Below are 21,740 nucleotides of genomic sequence, written 5' to 3'. Positions count from 1 at the left end.
CCCTCCACTGGCCTCGCGGGTAAGGGCCAGTAGGAACGGAAGCTGGCTGACAGGAGTGGGGGTGGGGAGGACTTTGGCCTTTTTCTGGGCTTATAAGGATCTGTGACTCATCTTCTGAGTCACTCAGCTCCACCTCCTCCAGCTGCCCCTCCCTGCAGCCTTCACTCCTGGCACAAATCTGCAACCAGATCAGGGTTCTGAAAATGGAAAAATCTGATGCAGCCCCATTGCCTCTCCACCCTTCCATCCGCTGAGCCTCTGCTGGGGGTGTGTGGGGTGGTGAGGGGTGGTCCTGCTGTTGCCCCTCGGCTGCTGTTCCCACTGCATTCCTGGTTGGGTACTAATCCAAGTCAGGTGTTTGGGGTTTTTTGTTTTGTTTTTTTGCCTTTGACTTCCCCCCAATCCCCTGATGTTTTTCTCTATTCCTCTGCTGTTCCTTACCTCAAAGTATTAATAGGATGAGGCTCTTGAATGAAGTGGTGGGAGGAGGAAAGTGGACAATGACATTTTAAAACTGTGGTACACACCTCTTACATTGCAGCAGACCTTGGGAAGTATTTTCTTCTCCAGAGGTAAGAGGCCCACGGAATGCAGGTGGGGCTGGCGGTGCTTAGTAGCTTTTGGGGCCTCGAGAATCAGGAGAATGGGGCTCAGGGACTGTCCACCTTTGTAGCAGGTGTACACCTCTTTGTTCCGGATTGACTCCCTGCCTCACATACGTATTTTCACTATTTCCACAGTTGCAGCCAAGACAGGGAACTTTTAAAGCTGAGGCCGGAAGGGTGTGTGTGCTGGGGGTTGGAGAGAATAAAGTGACACTTTGGAAAACTGGGGCCCCACCTAAGGATTGCTGCCTCTGTACAGACTCAAAATCAATAAAACAGCAGCTCGTTAACTCTTGCTTTGTATTTTATTTCATTTTTCACATCGGAAGAGAGGTTTTGCCTTGCGTTTCTCCCCCAGCCCTCTTCACCTGCAGTCCCTTTCCCTCCTAGCCCCCTCCCCCTGCCTTTGCTTCTAGGGTTGCAAGGGGGAGGGAGAAGGAGTGGGCTTGTTGAACTGAACAGAGGTCTGCAGCCCTCAGCTTTCAAAGTTCTGAATGTGAATTATTAATTTGGAGATCTGGTGTCTGGGCTGGAGGGAGGAGTCGTGTACCTGGAGTGGGCTCCAATTTCTGGTTGGGATGTGTGTGTGTGTGTGTGTGTGTGTGTGTGTGATTAAGTGGTGACATCTTTTCCTTGGGCCTCCCACCCCCACCCCCGATCTTGCACACAAACATACTGCTACTTGTGTCTGCATTCTGGAGGGACTTTAGTTTCTTGCTTTTCCACTGCACCCTGCACACGAAGCATGTTTCATGGTGTCTGGAGAAGGGTGTACAAAGATACCTGGACCCCCTGCCCAGTTCTTGGGGCTCCCCAGGCAAAACTCTGAGGTCCAATTTCCATTTACTGCCCAACCCCTTCTGTTAGGTCTGTCCGGGGTGGCCGTTAAGGAGGCCTTAACTACTTTTGCGGTCCTCCCACTTCCTCCACCCCCGCCCCCTTTGAGATATTAAAAAACCAAGCTTCCCAGGAAAGCCACCACTTGCAGAGTCTAGAGAAGACGCCCGAATTGTTCCAGTTTAATACTCGATATTACTGCTCCCCTCAAACAGTCTCCAATGCTCATGAACAGGAAGTAAATAAGAGCTGGGAACAGGGTAAAGAATTGAATCTGGGTTATCCCCCCCCCCCCCCCCCAGCTCCCGGTTTTATTCCTCACCTTTCCCAGGCTCCTCCACTTCCCCTCCACTTTCCCAAAATGGTGTGTGTACTCCTTTAAGAGGCTGGGCGTGTCTCCCTCCCTCTCCAGAGTCGACTGAAGTTTCCGAGGAGCCTCCTCTAGCTGGGCTGGACACACCTTTCAAAGACCCCAAATCGTGCTCCGTGCACATCAAACGCTAACGCTCCTTTTCCCTGAGTGTCCCTCTGCCCCATCCCTGACCTCCCTCTTCTCAACTGCAAGAGCCAGCCTCTCCCCCAGGGGCTTGAGCATCCTCGAGGTTTCCCACCCTTAACTGCTCCGTCTCCGGATGGAGCGGGAGAAATGTGGTGGGGGGGCCGGGGCCAGAGTTTCAACATCGCCCCCCAGAAGGAGGAGCCAGAGATGGGGGTAAGGAGAGGAAAGGCGGGTTTGGGGGAAGGGGTTGTCAGCAAGAGGTGTGAATGGCGATGATGAAAAGAAAAGGATCTAGAGCCAGAGGAGGGTGTGTCTCATAGCAACTCCGGCTGATGGAGCTTGGTCTGTCCTTTTCAGTCTCAAGTTCATCGTCTCATTATCCATTAACCAGCCCCTCCCTCCCTTTACTCTCTGCCAACCCTGGCCTCCAGCACCCCACAGCCACTGATCTCAGTTTCCCCTGAGAGTCTGAGTGTGGACCTCCAAAGGTGGCTGCTCAGGTATTCCCAGACGCCAGCGTTGGCGAGGCCTGGGGCTTAACCCTACACCCTTCACAGCCCTCTGCACCAAAGTCTGTCCAGGGGAGTGGGATGCCGGAGCCCGGGAGTCGTCAGCTTGGCAGTTGCCTGGCCTCTGGATGCCTCCCAGGTAATAATGCCCTTCCAGTGCTTCCAATCTTCAGAAACGCCTTCAGATTTCATCCTGCTCCAACCGCGTTCCATGCCTTCACTAAAGATACCTCTGTACTCCTCTCCTGGCTCAGAGTGCCTCTTCTGCGTGAGACTTATTCTCTCCACTCTCTCCAGAGCTGGCTGGAAGCTTGGACCTTGATGGTCCCTCTGTTACCCCTTTTGTCATTTATTTATTCGATAAATATTTGAGTGCCTACTATGTGCCAGGCACTGTTGTAGGCTCTAGAGTAAAAGATTACAAGTTCTCTCCTTAAGCTTTCATTCTTAGGAGTTAGAGGAGGCTTTTCCTCTTCCCTCTGAGGCCCTTCTGTCTCAGAGGAGTGGGTGTGCATGTGTGTGCAACCCCAGCAATGGTCCTAACCTGGCTTCTCCTGCAGGGGAGCAGGTCCTAGCCTGGGCCCCAGGGGTACGGAAGGGGCTGGACCCTGAATTGCCTGGAACCCTGATCTGCACCAACCTGAGGGTCACCTTCCAGCCCCGTGGATGGCAGCGGAGTCAGGTGAGATGGTTAGGCCAGTGGAAAGGAGGGCCAGCAGGAAATGGGCAGGGGAGTCTGGAAGGATTAGACGAGCATTATAGGAAGTGAGATAGTGAGAGTTATTCTTAAAGGCTCTCTTTTGAATGTATCGGAGATAGTCAGTGGGATCTATCTATCTCTAGGAAGGTGAGGGGCTGCTGAGATAGAATGTGAGGTCGCAAATGTCTTCAGCATGTCATGTGCTTCCTCTAGGAGACTCCCCTGAGCAGTGAGTATGATTTTGCCCTGGCCAACATTGGGCGATTAGAGGCTGGTAAGTGGAGTTTTGGTGTAGGAGCTCACTGTGGGGTGGGGTGGGTGTTGGATCCCCTCCTCAACCCTTCCTCTATTCCCAGAGGGCAGCCAGGGACGCAGTGGGATGGGCAGGAAGGGTTGCTCCTATGGGGACCCTGATCCCTGGCTACACTGCTCTCTCATTCTTGACTTCAGTGAGCAGCCTGTCTCGAGTTCAACTCCACCGTCCAGGTTCCCTGCTTAAATTTATCCCTGAGGAGATCCTGATTCATGGCCGAGACTTCCGGCTGCTCAGAGTTGGTTTTGAGACTGGAGGACTAGAGCCTCAGGCTTTTCAGGTAAGAGGCTGGCAACCCAAGGACCCCTCCTTCCCTGAAAACCTTGGGGTCCTTTCTCTGCCACTTCCCAGTACTCCCTTATTTCTCAGAATTCCTCTCAGTCTCCCTGCTTCTTTCCTCAAGGAGCGGCTAGAAGGCTGGGATACATGACAGTACAATGAGAGTGAAGAGCCTGAATTGTAGCCCACCTCTGCCAATTGTCAAGCATGTGACTGTGGGCAAGTGTCTTCCTTTGAAAAACAGGGAGGGTTGCACAAGACAACTCTTAATTCCTTCCAGAATTAACACTCTGTGACTCTGTGGTTCTAGATGTATTTTCCTGACCCCAACTCCCTTCGTTAGGGACTGTCTTGGCTGTTCTTCTTTATTGGTGGCAAAGACAATGAAGCAGTATGCCACATTTCCTTCCTTTCACTTCAGCCTGAGCCAAAAGGACGGGATGTCCTTTCCTCCACAGGTGACCATGGCCATTGTCCAAGCCAGAGCTCAGAGCAGCCAAACCCAACAGTACGCAGGGATAACCCTGAGCGAGGCTGGTGAGTGCGAGTGCTCTGGGGCGAGGAGAGGGTGACGAGTCTGAAGAGCAGAGGCCGGCTGGAGACAACAGAGCTGAGAAGCTGTGCTCTCTCTCGTCCCCTCTGCCTCCCTCCTGCGCTAGGCCGGAGCGCTGGCTCCAGAACACCACCCATCCCCCTCTTGGAGACGTCAGAAGACTGGGAGACTGAGAGGAAGAAGCAGGCAGCCAGTGGCTGGAGGGTCAGTCTCGTCAATGAGAGATTCGACGTAGCCACCAGGTGACCCCTCAGTCCGGCCCGACCCCTGCGGCCTCCCAGTCTTCCCACAGTTCCCTGACTCTCTGAAGCCATGCTTCCCGCCCGCTCCAGCCTCCTGGGACATCCACAGAACTGTCCCCCTTACCTCCTGGATCTCTGAGCCAGAGATCACTTGGAATGATCCCCTCCTAAGCGGCATCCTTGTAATCACAGCTTTGTATTATCAGGTCACTGAACCAAGATGTGACATAATTCTCAATTTCACAGCCTCTCCCGTTACTTCTGGGTCCCTATCCGAACTCTGGACAGTGAGGTCAGGAGAGCCTTTGGCCACTTTCATCAGGGTCGTGGACCGGTCAGTGTGAGGGTCAGGGCAATGGCTGGGGATTAGAGGGTTATGGGAGGTCAGGGGTCATTGTGGAGGGAGGGGATCCCTGTGAGGTCAGTGTGGGGGCAAGGGTAGGTGGGGCTAGGAGGTTCTCCCACAGTGATCCTCCTGTCACCCATCTGAAGCGCCTGTCCTGGCATCACCCTGGGGGGAGTGATCTTCTCCGCTGTGGAGGCTTCTACACAGCCAGCGACCCTAACAAGGAGGATATCAGGTAAGGGACATTTGGTGAGAAGGACCAAGGGCTAGGTGTTCAGGGCAGACTCTTCCTCTTACTTTCTGACCCCTCCCTTCCAGAACAGTGGAGTCCATGCTCCAGGCTGGGCATTCTGATGTTGTCCTGGTGGACACTATGGATGAGCTGCCTAGTCTTGCAGATGTCCAGCTTGCCCACTTGAGGCTGAGGGCCCTCTGCCTGCCCGGTGAGAATAACCTTTGAACCCTGACCCCCACCCCTAAGTCTGCGGACCCTAACCTGGTTTGCCTGCGATAGAAGAGTAACACTTCAGCCCAGTGATTCTTAGTTCTCTACTCAACTCTCCCTTCTCCCACATACTGATTTCCCGTCTTCCGGACCCCAGCGTACTCTTTTAACAGCTTTATCGAGATACAATTTACATACCATAAAATTCATCCTTCGCCCATCTTAACTGTACAATTCAATGAATTTATAGTTTTGTACAAACATCACCGCAATTTAACCCTGGAAACCTCATGGCCATTTAAAGCTTCTTTTCATTCCTATCACCAGCCCAAGGCAACCACCACCTAACTTATTCTTAACCCTTCAGGCTATAGTCCCTGAATTCGAATCCCAAGTTCTCCTGATCTCTTCACCCTTCTGACCCCTCTACTCTCTGTCAGATTCACCTGTAGCTGAAGATAAATGGCTCTCTGCCCTGGAAGGGACACGGTGGTTGGACTATGTCAGGTACTCCCTCTTTTACTAGCTGACTTATAATTCAACTGTCCCAAACTTTTGTTAACTTGGACTCCTGAGTGGCCTTCTATGAACTCTTCTCCTTGGTTTCCTAAGACTTATTTAGAAGGAGAAGGGGCAGAATTTTGGAGTCAGCCTGTGCTCTATCCCTTGGCCCATCACTCCCCTCTTCCAGGCTTAGCATTCTCCCCTCTTCTTCCTCACTCACCCCCCTCCAGGTCTTGTCTTCGAAAGGCCAGTGACATCTCAGTCTTAGTGACATCTAGAGTTCGCTCTGTAGTACTTCAAGGTGAGTGTCTTGGGTCAACTCACTCCATTGCCTGACTTTTTCCTTTACCCACCTAACTGGGTTCTGCTAAGGGAGGGAGACCTACAAGGCTTCCTTGTCCCCTTCTAGTGCTGACACCCCTCTCTCCCTGTACTAGGAACTACCCATGAGCTCTGACTTACCCTTCAGTGCTACCTCTGCCTCCCCACCACAGCTTGTGGTCCCTAACAGAAGGGTCCTCAGGCCTCTGTTCCATGCTTCCATCAGTGGATGGGGGTTGGGGGGTTGGGGTTGGATGGGAAGGACGAGGTGGAAGCTGGTTTGAGATTTATAATGCTGCCCCCTACATGTGAGGCTGGGTATTTCTATCCAGGTGGAGTCTATGAAGTGAATCATTCAAGATCTTTGTTTTGTCTTCACTTCTATGTGCTCTTTCAATCCTACCTACCCCAAACTTTCCCCGCTCTGCACCTCTCACTTCTTGCCATGTTTCCTTTTCTCATTCTCTTCTGCCTTAGTTTCTTGCCCCCTCCTTCTTTGTCCCTTCTCCCTCTTCATCACCCAGAGCGCGGTGATCGTGATTTCAATGGCCTCCTCTCTTCACTCGTCCAGCTGCTTTCAGCCCCCGAAGCCCGAACACTGCTTGGCTTCCAATCACTAGTGCAGCGAGAGTGGGTGGCAGCTGGACATCCCTTCCTGACCCGACTTGGGGAAACCGGGGTCAGTGAAAAGGTGAGAATGTTTGGGAGGGTATTGGGTGGGGGCAGTGTTACTAAAGAAGTAAGAGGATCTGGAAATTATATAGTGCAGTCCATTGGAGGTGAATCGGGTCCTGAGGTTGAGCTGAGTTTGAAGGGAGACACAGATGAGCAAGGGACCACACTCCCTGCAGTGCTGAGTTCAGATCTCCATGTCCTGATCTTCTTAGAGGCCCCTGTTCCCCATGCCCCCTCATCTCGTCACCTCCCCCTTTAGGTTCCCACAGTCCCTTCCAACCTCTTCATTTCCCCCTTCTCAGGCCCCAGTGTTTCTCCTCTTCCTTGACTGTGTGTGGCAGCTCCTCCAGCAGTTTCCTGCCGAGTTTGAATTTTCGGAGTTTTTCCTTCTTGCTCTTCATGACAGTGTCAGGGTTCCTGATACCCTTACATTCTTGAGAGACACTCCCCGGGAGCGTGGAAAACAAAATGGACAGGTCAGTGACTTCCATTTTTGACTTGTCTTCCACAGCCCCTCTCCCACACCCCCATTGAGAAGTACTTTCTGAAATTTAGTCTTGATTTATGAAAAGTGATGTCTGTGGGTGGGGAATGGTGGGGGTTGGTGCTCTCTCTCAGGACTGGAGTTTCAGCCTACATCTGACTCCTGGAATAAGGGATGAGAGTTTCATAATTTCTCTGTAGGCCTGTGAGGAGGATTATGTACTTTTTGTTTTTGTTTAACCATCCCTTTTCTTGTTTTCTTCTGTCCAGTTCAACTCCTGTACACAAGTCTATACCCCAGGGTACTCCCAGCTCCCCACGGGGAACTCCGTTGACCCACAGCTGTCTGTCTGGGACTGGGATTTACGCTACAGCAACAAACAGATACTACAGTTCCGTAATCCTGGCTATGACCCAAAATACTGCCCAGATTCCTGGCTCCCTAGACAGCAGGTGAGGTGTCTAAACTCCCTTGACTTTCTCACAGACTCATCCTAATAGCTGGGGAGTTGAAAGACACAGTGTCTGAGCCCCAGGGAAAGCTACCCCACCCCTCTGCTGTAGCTGTCACTTATTCCTGACTGTCCCCAGGAAGACAGAAATCCTAGAATAGCAGAGGGCATCCTTTGGGTCCTCCTCATCTTGTCTCATGCACACATTTTACAAGTTGCCCTAAAGTCAACTTTAATCAGCCCTGAGGTCTCCTTTGAAGCCCAATGGAGAGGAAAGTCAGAGGGTTCTCAGTGGGAGGCTTGTAGTTCCATCACTAGTGCAGTGACTGTGTGGGTAGCTGGACAGTCCTTCCCAACCCAATTTGGGGAAACTGGGTCATCTGGTTTCTAGGTCACCAGTTGATTTTCCTTTTCCCTTTAGCCAAGCTTCATGGTTCCCAGACCCCCCAGTTCTGTATGGCTCTTCTCTAGAGGGGCCTTGACTCCCCTGAACCAGCTCTGTCCTTGGCGGGACAGTCCCTCCCTGCTGGCAGTCCCTTCTCGTTGGCTCCCTCGACCTGCTATTTCTTCGGAAAGTCTGGCTGATCAGGAGTGGGGGCTCCCCTCACATTGGGGAGCTTGCCCTTTACCCTCGGGGCTGTTGCTGCCTGGATACTTGGGACCCCAGATCAGGCTCTGGAGACGCTGCTACCTAAGGGGAAGGCCTGAGGCCCAGGTGAGAAGGGAAGGCAGGGATTGGGGTGGGAGAAAGGTTTGGCTGCTGAACCAGATGTTCCAGGAGAAAACAGATGTTTCCAAAAACTGGAAAAGCAAGGGGCTGGGGAAACTGGGAAGTGAAGTACCATTTATATTGGTACCCAAGTGGATACGTTTAGGTGCATGGGGAAAACTTTGTGGCTCAGATCAAGTGGAACCTAGGGTAAAGTTAGAGGGAGAATGGGAATTAAAAACACCAGATGTAGTGAACAGATTTTAAAAGCAGGGAGCTAGAGCTGCAATAACACTTTCTCTGCTTCTCTTCACTCCCTTCCCAGATGGGCCTCTCGGCTCCCACAATAACTGGCCTCCAGGATGAGCTGGCCCATCTTCAGGAGCTATTAAGGAAATGGACACCAAGAATATCTCCTGAGGATCACTCCAAGAAAAGAGATCCAAATTCCCAATCGCGCTGAAATTGCTGGTTTTGTCACGGGCAGGGAGAAAGGCGGTCAGGGGTAAGGGAGGGTTCTGTCTAATCCTTTCCATCTTTCCTCTCTGGTCTTGCTGCCTCAGCTGTCACACTGCAGCCGGTGAACCAAACCCCCGACTTGAGTTCCATCGCAGATGGGTGCTGTTAACCTCCAACTCTTGCTCTGTCCAGTTTGGTTCCTCAAGAGTTTACGTATGTAGTTTCTTGTGATTTGTAAAACTAAGAAACAAAAACAATCCAGAACATGATCACCTTTTTTCAAAGCAATTCCATCCCTTTTGGATATCCAGATGTTGTGAGATCAGTATCAATAGGATGGCCTTACAAACCTCATTTTCACCCCCTTACTGCTCCTTTAATTCCAGTATCTACTTCTTCCCTTATAGCTTCCTATGGGTATGGAGTCGATATGGGAGACATCCCGTCTCTTCCAATTGTATATTTTTGTAGTGACATTTCTATTTACGGGTTTCATTAAAGCACAGTATTTATACATGTTGCTGGCATTGTTTCTTGTGTCCGAATACAGGCTCCTAGGTGAGAGGGGTCAGTGTGACCCGGCAGGATGGCTGGCACTCACATTACTGGCGAGGAAATGAGGGGATGGGATGATGGGTCAGGTGAAGGGCTGCAAAATTCACATGCAATTTGGAGAAAGGGTTCTCTTTTCCGTGCCTCCCATTTAGGGAAAGATGGGGCAAAAGCACACCAAAAAGCGGTTGTTGGGGCCAGGAATATTCTGGAGCCTGAGGCACCTCTCAGCTTCGGTCACAGTCACCTGTAAGCCTCAGGTTCCCCTCAGCCCCCTGTGCTGTAACCACGAAGCCAGCTGAGACATCGCTTCAGCTCCGACACTTTGCAATCCCTCCCTTGAAGGAAACAAAACAAAACACTAACTCACGCCCGGGCTGGGGCTGCCGAACAGGGTGGATGGGGTGCCTCCGCGCCCAAGGCAGCCGAGTCCTTGGGTTGGGAGGTTCCTCACATGCCCTTCTCCGAGGAACAAAATACTTGAAAACTAAAGTTTTGTTCCTTTAGCTTTCAAATTTACGCTTTGGGAGCAGTGTGATCCTGTAACGTCTCACACAGCCTTGTGAGATCAGGGCGTTTCGGTTCTGCCTTCTTCGCCCTAAACGCTCCCACCTACACCCCCGGGAAGGACCTGGACGGAAAGACTCCGTCAAACCAGCTGCAACAAGCCTCAGCGGCTCTTAAAATGGCCGCGGCCGCTTCCGGCTCCGCCTACCGCTGCTTTCCGCCCACCGCCCTGACGTCTGCCTTCACCCCGGAAGTGGAAGTAGTGACTGAGGTCGGGGGGCGGAGTCGCTGCCTGGAGACGGCGGGAGCGACTTCGCCATGGCGGCCGGGCCGATCTCTGAGCGGAACCAGGGTGATTGGAGGGAACGAGTCAGCAATGGGTCCAGGGGGACTGGGAGACCTCGACTATAGCCACCAGGCTTTTCCCCGGGCTCAGGAGACTGGGTCACCCTGGAGGGCGTGAGACCACAGGGTGCCTGCTGGGGGCCGGGTGGCGGGGTTCAGGCTAAGGCCTGTAGGTGTGACGCTTTGTATGGGCAGTCGTCTGCCTTTCCACTAAAAAAAAAAAAAAAATTCACGAAGGGAATTTGCAGCAGAACTCTAGGTCAGGTTTACGAAGACTCTAGTACCTGCAAAGAGGAAGATGTAAGGGCTTAATCTAACGTCTTTTTTTTTTTCTTTTTGATCCTGTATTCCGTCTCCACCCCTAATACCCTCCTGGGTTTCATCTTCACGTTCCTGTCATCTTTCCTGTCATACTCATCTCTGCCCTGACCTCCTCCTCGCACCATCCAGATGCCACTGTGTACGTGGGGGGCCTGGACGAGAAGGTTAGCGAACCGCTGCTGTGGGAGCTGTTTCTCCAGGCCGGGCCAGTGGTTAACACCCACATGCCAAAGGATAGAGTCACTGGTCAGCACCAAGGTGAGTACGTGGCAAAAGGTGTATTTATGCACTGAGGGGACAAACGACTCCTGGAGGATCGCAGCACCATTCATTCACAACTGTTTTGGAATAAGAGTCCTATACATTTCGCTCTCTTAAGTGTATACATTTGGTTTTCGCCAAAGAGCTGAGAAGCATTTCTTAAGTCTAGCTCACAGTTTGTTTCTTGAACCATTCTCAGTTGTAGTGAGGTTATTATTTCTTATTCTTTGTGCTTTTGAAGGTGGATGAGTTATACCCCATTTTGAATCACTTTTCATATTTAATCTCCTCTCTTCCACTTCTGCAGGCTATGGCTTTGTGGAATTCTTGAGTGAGGAAGATGCTGACTATGCCATTAAGATCATGAACATGATCAAACTCTATGGGAAGCCCATCCGGGTGAACAAGGCATCAGCTCACAACAAAAATCTGGATGTGGGGGCCAACATCTTCATTGGGAACCTGGACCCAGAGATTGATGAGAAGTTGCTTTATGATACTTTCAGTGCCTTTGGGGTCATCTTACAAACCCCCAAGATCATGCGGGACCCTGACACAGGCAACTCCAAAGGTTATGCCTTTATTAATTTTGCTTCGTTTGATGCTTCGGATGCAGCGATTGAGGCTATGAATGGGCAGTACCTCTGTAACCGCCCCATCACTGTGTCCTATGCCTTCAAGAAGGACTCCAAGGGCGAGCGCCATGGCTCAGCAGCTGAACGACTTCTGGCAGCTCAGAATCCTCTGTCCCAGGCTGACCGCCCTCACCAGCTCTTTGCAGATGCACCTCCTCCACCGTCTGCCCCCAATCCTGTGGTATCGTCATTGGGGTCTGGGCTTCCTCCACCAGGTAAAGCTTTTGATTCAAAATACGTTTGTTTTGGGTTTGTGGGGGATAGGTCAGGAAGAAGGAAAAAGAACCAACAAGGGAGGACATGGAGTCATTGGGTGGTGAGAAGGGATTGACGGGTGATGGTTGCCGTGGGGAGGAAAGTTGCTGAGTCTCTCCAGGAGGTTGAAGTTGTTTGTGTTGGCTTACACTGCTTTGACTTGAGAGAGCTGGGAGGGGGAGAAAAGAGTGAATCCTGCCTTCAGAGGCCATATAGGAATAGGCTCTTTAAAGATATTCTCTTTCTTATCATTAATTCTTCTATTTCTTCTATAGGCATGCCTCCTCCTGGCTCCTTCCCACCCCCAGTGCCGCCTCCTGGAGCCCTTCCACCTGGGATACCCCCAGCCATGCCCCCACCACCTATGCCTCCTGGGGCTGGAGGGCATGGGCCCCCCTCAGCAGGAACCCCAGGGGCTGGACATCCTGCACATGGACACTCACATCCTCACCCATTTCCTCCCGGTGGGATGCCCCATCCAGGTGGGTATCTTTTGCTGAGAAAGGGAGAGAGGAGCTCTGTCACCACTTACGCTGCTGATCTTTTCCCATCGACCATACTACGTAGCTCCAGAGCTTTCCTTTCCTTCAGACATTCTTGTATAAAAACAAACACACAGTATTTTGCTCTGTACTTGAACAACTACCATCTTATCTCCATTTCTTAAGTTTTTCCAAAGGTTGTAGCTACCCTGGCTGGGTTTTGTTCCCCTGCCTGTCACTTCTATTCTGTCCTCTGACCTTCATCCCAAAGCAGTGACCCAGTTGCCAAATCCAGGGGACGGTGCTGCTTGATCTGGTTTGACCTTTGTTCTTAATTGAAACTAGCCATGTCTTTTTTATTTTTTTATTTCTTACTGAATTTATTGGGGTGACATTGGGCAATAAAATTATATAGGTTTCTGGTTTTTCTGGAGCCTCCCTTTATTTTCCTGTCACCTCAGTCTCAGCCACCTTAACAGGCTCCCTTTGCTCCGTTCGTACCTGCATGGTCCCAGTACTTGCTCCCCGGTGCCTCCAAGGTTGGAGCTCCGATGTGTGGTTAGTAACCTCTAGACCCTTGTAGCCGAGCGGGCAGCTCCGCTTTCCTACTCCTCCCCTTCAACTCTGGTTCCCTCTAATAGTCTGTGTTTTCAGGTGCTTAACTCCGAGCTCGGGGAGCTGTGTTTGACTATTCCTTACCACCCCACTCTCGACACGGAGACATTCTAATATTTATGGCATCAGTGCCCTAGTTCAGGTTTTTATATCTTCATTGTTTCACATCTAACTTACTGTAGGAACTTCCTAATTCACACTTTGACTCCACAATTTTCTCTACTTCTAATCCACTTTCACAGGGTAATTTTTCTAAAACACAGATGTTTGTACACCTTTGCTCAAAATCTCCTTTATCTACAGAGTGAATCCCAAACCGGCGCCAGAGGAGTCTAGGCTTCTCATGATCCGGCCCCTGATTACCACATAACTGGCTTTCCTGGAACATACTGTGCTGCTCCACGTACTTATGATTCTTGTCTTTTTTGCCTTTGATGTTCTGTTCCCACTCTGTCCATCTGAAGAATTCTTATTCATCCTCCAAAAATAGATCTTGGCTCAGACAGAATCTCTGCTACCTTCCCAAATCCTATCAGTAGATTAGACCACTCCATTAAATACTTCTGTAGCACTATTGTAGTGCCGAAATCATGGAAGGAGCAAGCAGAGTGAGTGAGGAATTTTTTGGTGGTTGGTTCATACTGTTGGAATGGGGTCAAGGATAAGTGCACTCTTGACCAGCCTTATTTTTTTCATACTCTTCCTGATGTTACTTCTTTCTCTGTTTTGTTTTCTTCCATTTTCTTACCCTTTCTCTGTGTGTCTCTGTGTTCTCACAGGGATGTCTCAGATGCAGCTGGCCCACCATGGCCCTCATGGCCTAGGACACCCTCATGCCGGGCCCCCAGGATCGGGGGGGCAACCACCGCCCCGACCACCACCTGGAATGCCTCACCCCGGACCTCCTCCGATGGGCATGCCCCCCCGAGGGCCTCCGTTTGGATCACCCATGGGTGAGTAGGCTCAGCCACCTCTCTCATCGTCCTCTTTTCTTGTGGCTTTGTCACACCCCGTTCCCCCTGCTTTTTCTTCTCTTCTCGGTGTCTGCCTCTCTGTCTGCCTCTCTGTCCTCTCCCTGTATTCTCCCGGCATCAGCTCTCCCCGATTTATTGCTTTGACTAACTTCTCTTTCTCTCCCTACAGGTCACCCAGGTCCTATGCCTCCGCATGGTATGCGTGGACCTCCTCCACTGATGCCCCCTCATGGGTACACCGGCCCTCCACGACCCCCTCCCTATGGCTACCAGAGGGGGCCCCTCCCTCCACCGAGACCCACTCCCCGGCCTCCAGTTCCCCCTCGTGGCCCACTTCGAGGCCCTCTCCCTCAGTAATGTCTCACTCTCTTTCCTCCTGTTACGTCTCCACAATGTCTTTTGTATTCCTTGGACCAATCAGATTTGCTGTAGCTTCCTGGGGTTAAGGCTGACCCCTTAGGCCTTTTTTATTTTAAAGTGTAATTTTTTTCCCACAGGAGGTTTTATTATTTTTTTTCTATGTTGGTCCTAAGTGTTTTTGCAAATGCACAGAGATAATAAAACTGAACTCATTGTTTATTCTTTGTAGTGTTTTCCTTGGCAAAGTAACTTCTCTCTTTTTCTGTAAGAAATGTTTGTATATTGGGAGAAGAATGGCAATGTAGGCGTGAGGGTGTTTGTTCCACGTTTTTATTAAAGACATTCTGTTACATGCTGTTGCAATTGCTGGACCCGCTGTCACAGAGATTGTTTCCTTACATCAAGCTTACGCAGTTAGTTTATGAGATGGAGACTTAGTATCGATGACACAGGGTTATTGTATTAAGTAAGAACAGAGGTAAGGTTCCTGGAGATATGCAGGTGGGAGAGATGAAGTAACATGCACAAAGCTATTCATTGTAGTACTGTTTGTAGTAACTAGATTGGAAGCGACTCATACCCTTCAGTAAGGGACAGGTTGAATATGCTGGTAAATCCACATAATGGAGTGTGGAGCTGCGGTAGAGAGCAATGAGGAAGGCACTGCACGCTGTTGGGAAGAGACCTCCAGGATATTTTAAGTGAAGAAAGTAACATGCACGACAGTATGTAGTGTGCCACCTTACCTTTCTGTGCGGTGGTACGTTATATATTTGTATTTAGGAAATGGATAAGTCAAAAACTAGAAGCTGATGAAACTAGGGGAGGGAGGAGAGTGGGAGGGCAGCTAGATTTCCCTGAGCACACTACCTGTGCAATGTGTTTTTCCCTGGAACCACATACACGTCTCATAACTGCAGAACAGGTTGGAATTGGCACTGGAAGAACTCGGGAAACCCTTACTGTGTTCTGTTCCTGACCACCAGGCATCTTGGGTAAGGGATTTGTATCTTCCTATTTTTTCTCATTCTCGGTCCTTCCAAATTTGATTTACCTCACATTTGAATCTGTGCTCAAAGATTTTAGTAACTACACTAAATCCAATGGCCTTTTCTGTTTGTTCTTTGTTGCATTTCACCTGGTTATATCACCCCCGTCTTGAAGCTTTTTTCTGACTTACGTAACTATGAACTTTCCTAAACTCAAGGCCAGAAAAGGTGAGCCTGGCTCTCTTGTCTTGCATCATCCTTTGTCACATGACATTGCAATGCAGCTGAAGATGCAAAGGTGAGCAAGGCTGTTCTGCTTTCCAGGTGTAGATGGGCATAATTTATTATGAAACAATATTTTGAGAGTGTGAGGAAGGCTATCTAAGAAAAAACTTCCTGGCAAAAAAGTGCTAGTTGAACGTAATTCAAAGAAAAAGGCGTCGTTTCTCAGGGAAAGGTGAGAGGGGAGTTCATTCCAGGTCCATGGGGGATTGAGCAGAAGGAGAGACGGATAAACAGCATGGTGTGGAACACATTAAAGCTGTTCAGTGCTGAAGGCAGGGGGAGGGCAGAGCCAGCTCGGGAGCTGCCACAGATCAGTGCTTCTCAGCCCTTTTTCACATCTTGCGTGGAGCCATTTGAAGCAGCAACTGAGGGCAAAGGAGGTGGCTGCTTCAGGCTGCAGGCAGTTGGCCCAGGAGTTCTAGCTGTCCCAGGCTCTGCCCAGCAGCCCGAAGTGCTGAGGGAATGAACGTGTGAGCACATCGCTGAAACACGTTCCTGGGGAAGCTGTTATCCGTGATGGGAAGCCACAGCAGGGATTTCTGCAAGGCAGTGACTGATTCGTGTTAGAACCGTGGTAGCGGTGTAGGCAGATCTGAGAGATGAAGTCTGGGTCCTGCATGAGGGCTACAGTGGGAGTTGGGATGAAGACAAAGAAATGCATTGGGGAGTATTTAAAAGGCAAAATAGTAGGACTTGGTGTCAGTCTGGGTATAGGGAATGAAAGGGAGAGTGGAAGGGATCAAAGGTGAGGATGCAGCAGGGTGAATTTGGGGGGCAGGATGGAAATGGTAACATTCAGTTTGGGACAAGATGATAGGTGAGTTGTGAGACGTGCAGGCAGAGTCATTTAATGTCTGGTTATGTATGTCTAAAGCTAGGGGAGGATTAGACATGATATTTCAGACCATGAGTGTGTCAGGGTGCCAGCTTCTTAATCATAATGGGATTAACCGACCTTTTAATTCCCAAACGAGCTCTACTATTAAGTTGCTTTGATGCGGTCCCAAGCTGAGGTCACAGGAGCACTTGGAACTGGCAGAGCTAGCAGCTGGCCCCTGGCCCCAGGCACAGGGAGCTCTCACTGCAGCGGCCCCAGGTGGTGGACGGCTTGGTCTCAGTCTCTGTGTCCTTTCTGCCTCCCTGCCTATCAAACGAATCCCCAGTGAGGACTTCAACAACTGTTATCCTTACGCTGATGATTCTCAAATTTCTGGCTTGTTCTTTCACATAAGCTCCTGTGTGGTATGTTTGGCTGTTAGCTGATTTCATGTTGATGAAGTCACAGCATCAGAGAGTAAATTAGTGCCTACTTCTCTCTTTGGGACCACTATTATCTCAGGCCTTCATTCTCAGAATCGCTGAGCTTTCATTCACTGAGGGCTAATTTTTTAAAAAAATATATTTTATTGATTATGCTATTACAGTTGTCCCATTACCCCACCTTCATTCCCCTCCACCTTGCACACCCTCTCCCACCCACATTCCCGCCCTTTAGTTCGTGTCCATGTGTCATAAGTTCTTTAGCTTCTACATTTCCCATACTACTCCTGCCCTCCCCACTTCTATTTTCTACCTACCATCTATGCTACTTATTCTCCATACCTTTTCCCCCCTCCTTCCTCCTCCCACTCCCCTGTTGCTAACCCTCCATGTGATCTCCATTTCTGTGGTTCTGTTCTGTTCTGGTTGTTTGCTTTGTTTGTTTTTGTTTTTGTTTTAGGTGTGGTTGTTAATAATTGTGAGTTTGCTGTCATTTTACTATACATGTTTTTTATCTTCTTTTTTTTAGATAAGTCCCTTTAACATTTCTTAAAATAAGGGCTTGGTGATGATGAACTCCTTTAGCTTGGCCCTTTCTGAGAAGCACTTTATCTGCCCTTCCATTCTGAATGAAAGCTTTGCTGGATAGAGCAATCTGGGATGTAGGTCTTTGCCTTTTATGACTTGGAATACTTCTTTCCAGCCCCTTCTTGCCTGCAAGGTCTCTTTTGAGAAATCAGCTGACAGTCTTATGGGAACTCCTTTGTAGGTAACTGTCTCCTTATCTCTTGCTGCTTCTAGGATTCTCTCCTTCATTTTTACCTTGGCTAATGTAATTATGATGTGCCTTGGTGTGTTCCTTCTTGGGTCCAACTTCTTTGGGACTCCCTGAGCTTCCTGGACTTCCTGGAAATCTATTTCCTTTGCCAGATTGCGGAAGTTCTCCTTTATTATTTGTTCAAATAACTTTTCCACTTGTTGCTCTTCCTCTTCCCCTTCTGGTACCCCTATAGTTCAGATGTTGGAACATTTAAAGATGTCCTGGAGGTTCCTAAGCCTCTCCTCATTTTCTTGAACTCTTGTTTCTTCATTCTTTTCTGTTTGGTTGTTTCTTGCTTCCTTCTGGTCCACTCCATTGATTTGAGTCCCAGTTTTCTTCCCATCACTATTGGTTCCTTGTGCATTTTCCTTCATTTCACTTAGCTTAGCCTTCATTTTTTTTCATCTAATTTGTGACCAAATTCAACCAATTCTGTGAGCATCCTGATTACCAGTGCTTTGAACTATGCATCTGATAGGTTGGCTATCTCTTGGTTGCTTAGTTGTATTTGCTATGGAGCTTTCATCTGTTCTTCTGTTTGGGCCATTTTGTGTGTGTGTGTGTGTGTGTGTGTGTGTGTGTGTGTGTCTTGTTTGCCTATTGCATATGAGGGGCTGAGCCTTAGTTATTCACCAGGGCTGGGCAACCCACATCACTGGGTTGTGATGCTGTGTGTGGGGGCGGGGTCTGATAGGGAACTATGGAGCTTGCTCCACTCTCCCTTGGATTTTAGTCCCTTCCGCCGCTTCCCCCAAGCAAACTGGTCCTTTCTGGTGCTAATTCCCATGTGGGTGGGCTTATGCACGTTCTAGGACCCTGTGGGTCTCTCCAACTAGCTCTCCAATGAGGCTGGGAGTCTCTTCCTGCACCTTGACCCCCACAGGTGTTTTCAATCAGTGCCCCAAGGCTCTATTTCCCAGCGCTGTGATCCTAGGTTGCATGCAGTGGCTTGCTTCACAATTGCTACCTTGGTGGGTCTGCTGGTTGCCACCCTGTGCCTGGGGTCTGTCAGCCACCACCTGCTCGCCCAGGGTCCACCTGCTGCGGTCTTGCGCTCCCAGGGTGCCTTATGCACCTGGTCCCATAGCTCTTTGTGCCGTGACCCCTCTCCACCTGGCTGCCCAACTCAGCCCCTCCTACTGGTGTGGATGAACGTGTCTATTTTAACTTCTTGGTTGTCCAACTTCCATACCGTTCAGTTTTCTGTCAGTTCTGGTTGTTATCCTGTTTCTAAATTGTTGTCGTCCCTATCTTGGTTGTGCGAGGAGGCACAGTGTGTCTACCTACGCCTCCATCTTGACCGGAAGTCCTCATTGAGTGGTAATTTTTGAGTGCCTCCTCTAGTCATTAAGTTTGGCTCCCCCAAACTCTAGCTCTCCACGCTGTAAGTGTTTCAGATTCTGGTGCTCAGCAATTCTTGGAATAGTGAGTATTGCTTGTCCACTTAGGTACTTTATTATTCAGTTTATTGTTCACTAAACCAGGGTTTCTCAACGTTTTTTTATTATTGTCCCTCTGAGGAGATATTTTTTCCTAATTGCCCTCCTCCATGTATAAAATTTTAATATCACAGATCTGCTATGTATCTGCTTATATACTATATGACCTTTTGGAGGGACACAAACCATTATAATGTCTAAGATTCCCACCTCCTCCTGAACCAATTTTTGACTCTTTGGGGAAGAATATCAGCCCCATTGAGAATGCATGCTCTAGACCAGGGATTTGTAGTGTTTTGTGGGCCACAGGCAGTCCTTTGAGAGCAGGACAAAAACTATGAACCCCACCAAAGAAGAATACACATATGCACAAATAGCCAATATCCTGAAGCAAAAATTCCAGGAGGCTCGTAGATCCCAATCTAAGTGTCCCTGCATCAAACTGAATCCCTTAAGAATCCTTAAGGGATCTCATTCTATTACTTTGTATTTCCCGGGAATGTTGAAAGGTGTCTGGCATATACAATAATTGTAAAAATAACAATGACTAATAGTTACTGAACTCTTACTCTGTGCCAAATGCACCAAGGCTGTAAGAGGGCTTAGGATGCTCATTCGGTACAAGTACTGTACAAAGTGCTTTATGCGCATTGTCTTAGCTAATTCTCACAACAACCCTCCAAGGTAGGTCCTGCTATTACCCCCATTTATTTTTGTTTTTTAAATCCTTATACTAGGATATATTTATTGATTTTAGAGAGGGAGGGAGAGAGAGGGAAAGAAAAAGAGGGGGTGAGAGAGAAGTGAGAAACATTTGGATTGGTTGCCTCCTGTACACACCCCAACTGGGGATTGAACCCCCAGCCTAGGTATGTGCCCTGACCCGGGATGGAACCTGCAACCTTTTGGTGTATGGGCTGACGCTCCAACCATCTGAGCCATTGGGCCAGGGCCTGTTATTGCCACCATTTTAAGATCAGGAAACTGGTATCAAGTTACTTGACCAAGGTCATGTGCTAAGAAGTGGTGGATTCAACAGTTGAGCCAATAGTTGTCTGGACTCCAGAGCCAGGTGCTTAATCACATTATACTATATTATATTTACTGAGTAAATACTTCTTGAAGGAATGAATGTTTTGCCTTTGCTCTTGGCTTTCTATAGGAGGTAGCCTCTCTTTTTAACTGGATCATAAGCTCCTAGAGGATGGAATTTTGGTGTTGCACTTGTTAGCCTCTCTCCTTGGGACTTTATGGTATCTTAGAGGTGCTCTCATTGACCTTGTTTTGTCTCTCTTTACTTGTCGCATCCTCACAATCTCAGGTGCCTGGAGCCGGGTGGGTAGAAGCAGTGACAGAATACAGATGTGTGGCTGCTGTTCAAGAGTTGCCAGTTTGATGGGGAAGTGGGGAAAGAAGCTACACCAGGAAACAGTGTAGGGCAGTGGTTAAAAACCCTGGGAAACTGAGGAGAAGCCAGAGAGACTCACCTATTTTCTGAATCTACTGCTACAAAACCAGAAAAAGACTTACCTATGGTGACAGGAAGGAGATCAGTGGTTGCCAAGAATGGGGAGATAGACTACAAAGGTGCACACTGGAACATTTAGGGTACTTTTAAAAAGATTATATTTATTTATTTTAGTGGAAGGGAGGGAGAAAGAGGGAGAGAAACATCAATGTGTGGTTGCTTCTCACGTGCCCCCCCACTGGGGACCCAGCCTACAACCCAGGCATGTACCCTGACTGGGAATCGAACCAGTGACCCTTTGGTTCACAGGCCGGCACTCAGTCCACTGAGCTACACCAGCCAAGACAGAAGTGTTATTTATCTTAATGGAGGGGGTGCTTACATGGCATATTCATTTATTAAAACTCATAGAACTATACACTTAAAAATGATGCATGGGAAGAGAATAAGGGCTCTGGATCTATATTGCCCAAATCCTTTCACCATTTCTGAGTTGTGTGATTATATCAAGTTACTTAACCAATCAGTGCGTCAATCTCATCATCTGGAAATGCTGATCATCTCATAGAATTAATGGGGAGGTGGAACAAGTTAATGTAAAGTGGCCAGAAAAGTGCCCAAGTCAGGTAAATGCTCTAACGATATAATCATGATTACTTACATACCTATTTATTACCTTCTGGGCCATAGTCTTATTAACTCCCTCACACAACATAAGCTGTTTGTGGAGGGGATAGGAAAAGCTGAGTTGGGGAGATAGGAAAACATCGAGACTGAAATTTGGGGCAAGTCCCGGTAGGCAATAATTAATTTATATTCTTCTAAACAGAAATTCTTTAGCTACTAGTTCAACACTGATTCTTAGTGGGAGTAAGAAGAGATTCATCACATGCACTAAGGGTAATATTTAACTTATGTGGAATAATCCTTCATTAAGTGTTTCCTTAATGGATACTGGCTACAGAGCAGTAAACACACCAGATAAGGTCCTTGCTCCCTTAGAGCTGACAATCTAAGTAGGAGAAGACAAAGAATAAAAACATAAAAATAATTTTAGATAGGGATATAGTATAAGAAAAAAATAAGGCCGGGTGGTAGGCTAGTGATAGGGAATCAGGGAGGGATGCAGTTAGGTCTTTTAGGTAGGTTGGTCGGAGGGGGCGACTTTTGAGCAGAGATCTGAAATGACAAAGGCAAAGATCTGGGAGCAGGCAGTTCCAGCCAGCTGGACCCTCAGTGCC

At 48.9% G+C, this 21,740-nt stretch overlaps 2 protein-coding genes across 3 annotated transcripts; both read left to right on the top strand.

Annotated features, from left to right (window-relative positions):
* The first annotated feature begins 1,602 nt into the window (after positions 1-1,602).
* MTMR11 (myotubularin related protein 11) lies at positions 1,603-9,449 on the top strand. Of its 2 annotated transcripts, none has more exons than XM_036015185.1 (17): positions 1,603-2,154; positions 2,499-2,589; positions 3,011-3,132; positions 3,364-3,379; positions 3,601-3,743; positions 4,201-4,279; positions 4,402-4,537; positions 4,784-4,871; positions 5,030-5,118; positions 5,202-5,326; positions 5,769-5,835; positions 6,063-6,133; positions 6,678-6,844; positions 7,131-7,304; positions 7,582-7,764; positions 8,185-8,478; positions 8,798-9,449. In XM_036015185.1, the coding sequence occupies exons 1-17, from the start codon at positions 2,089-2,091 to the stop codon at positions 8,933-8,935; spliced, it is 2,049 nt and encodes a 682-aa protein (XP_035871078.1). In that variant the 5' UTR covers positions 1,603-2,088; the 3' UTR covers positions 8,936-9,449. The 2 variants fall into 2 exon arrangements, with proteins under 2 accessions (XP_035871078.1, XP_035871077.1); XM_036015184.1 differs by having other exon boundaries at positions 1,605-2,154; positions 3,364-3,424.
* Positions 9,450-10,238: 789 nt separating this feature from the next.
* SF3B4 (splicing factor 3b subunit 4) lies at positions 10,239-14,459 on the top strand. Its single transcript, XM_028502930.2, has 6 exons — positions 10,239-10,342; positions 10,786-10,914; positions 11,225-11,767; positions 12,083-12,289; positions 13,684-13,857; positions 14,048-14,459. Exons 1-6 carry the CDS (start codon positions 10,309-10,311, stop codon positions 14,233-14,235), a joined length of 1,275 nt encoding a protein of 424 aa, XP_028358731.1. The 5' UTR covers positions 10,239-10,308; the 3' UTR covers positions 14,236-14,459.
* Positions 14,460-21,740: the final 7,281 nt, after the last annotated feature.

Source organism: Phyllostomus discolor, chromosome 14, assembly GCF_004126475.2.
Source record: "Phyllostomus discolor isolate MPI-MPIP mPhyDis1 chromosome 14, mPhyDis1.pri.v3, whole genome shotgun sequence".
In the NCBI taxonomy this organism is placed as follows: Eukaryota; Metazoa; Chordata; class Mammalia; order Chiroptera; family Phyllostomidae; genus Phyllostomus; species Phyllostomus discolor.
Note: the sequence above shows the minus strand (reverse complement) of the source record. Positions and strands in the feature narration are given on the sequence as shown.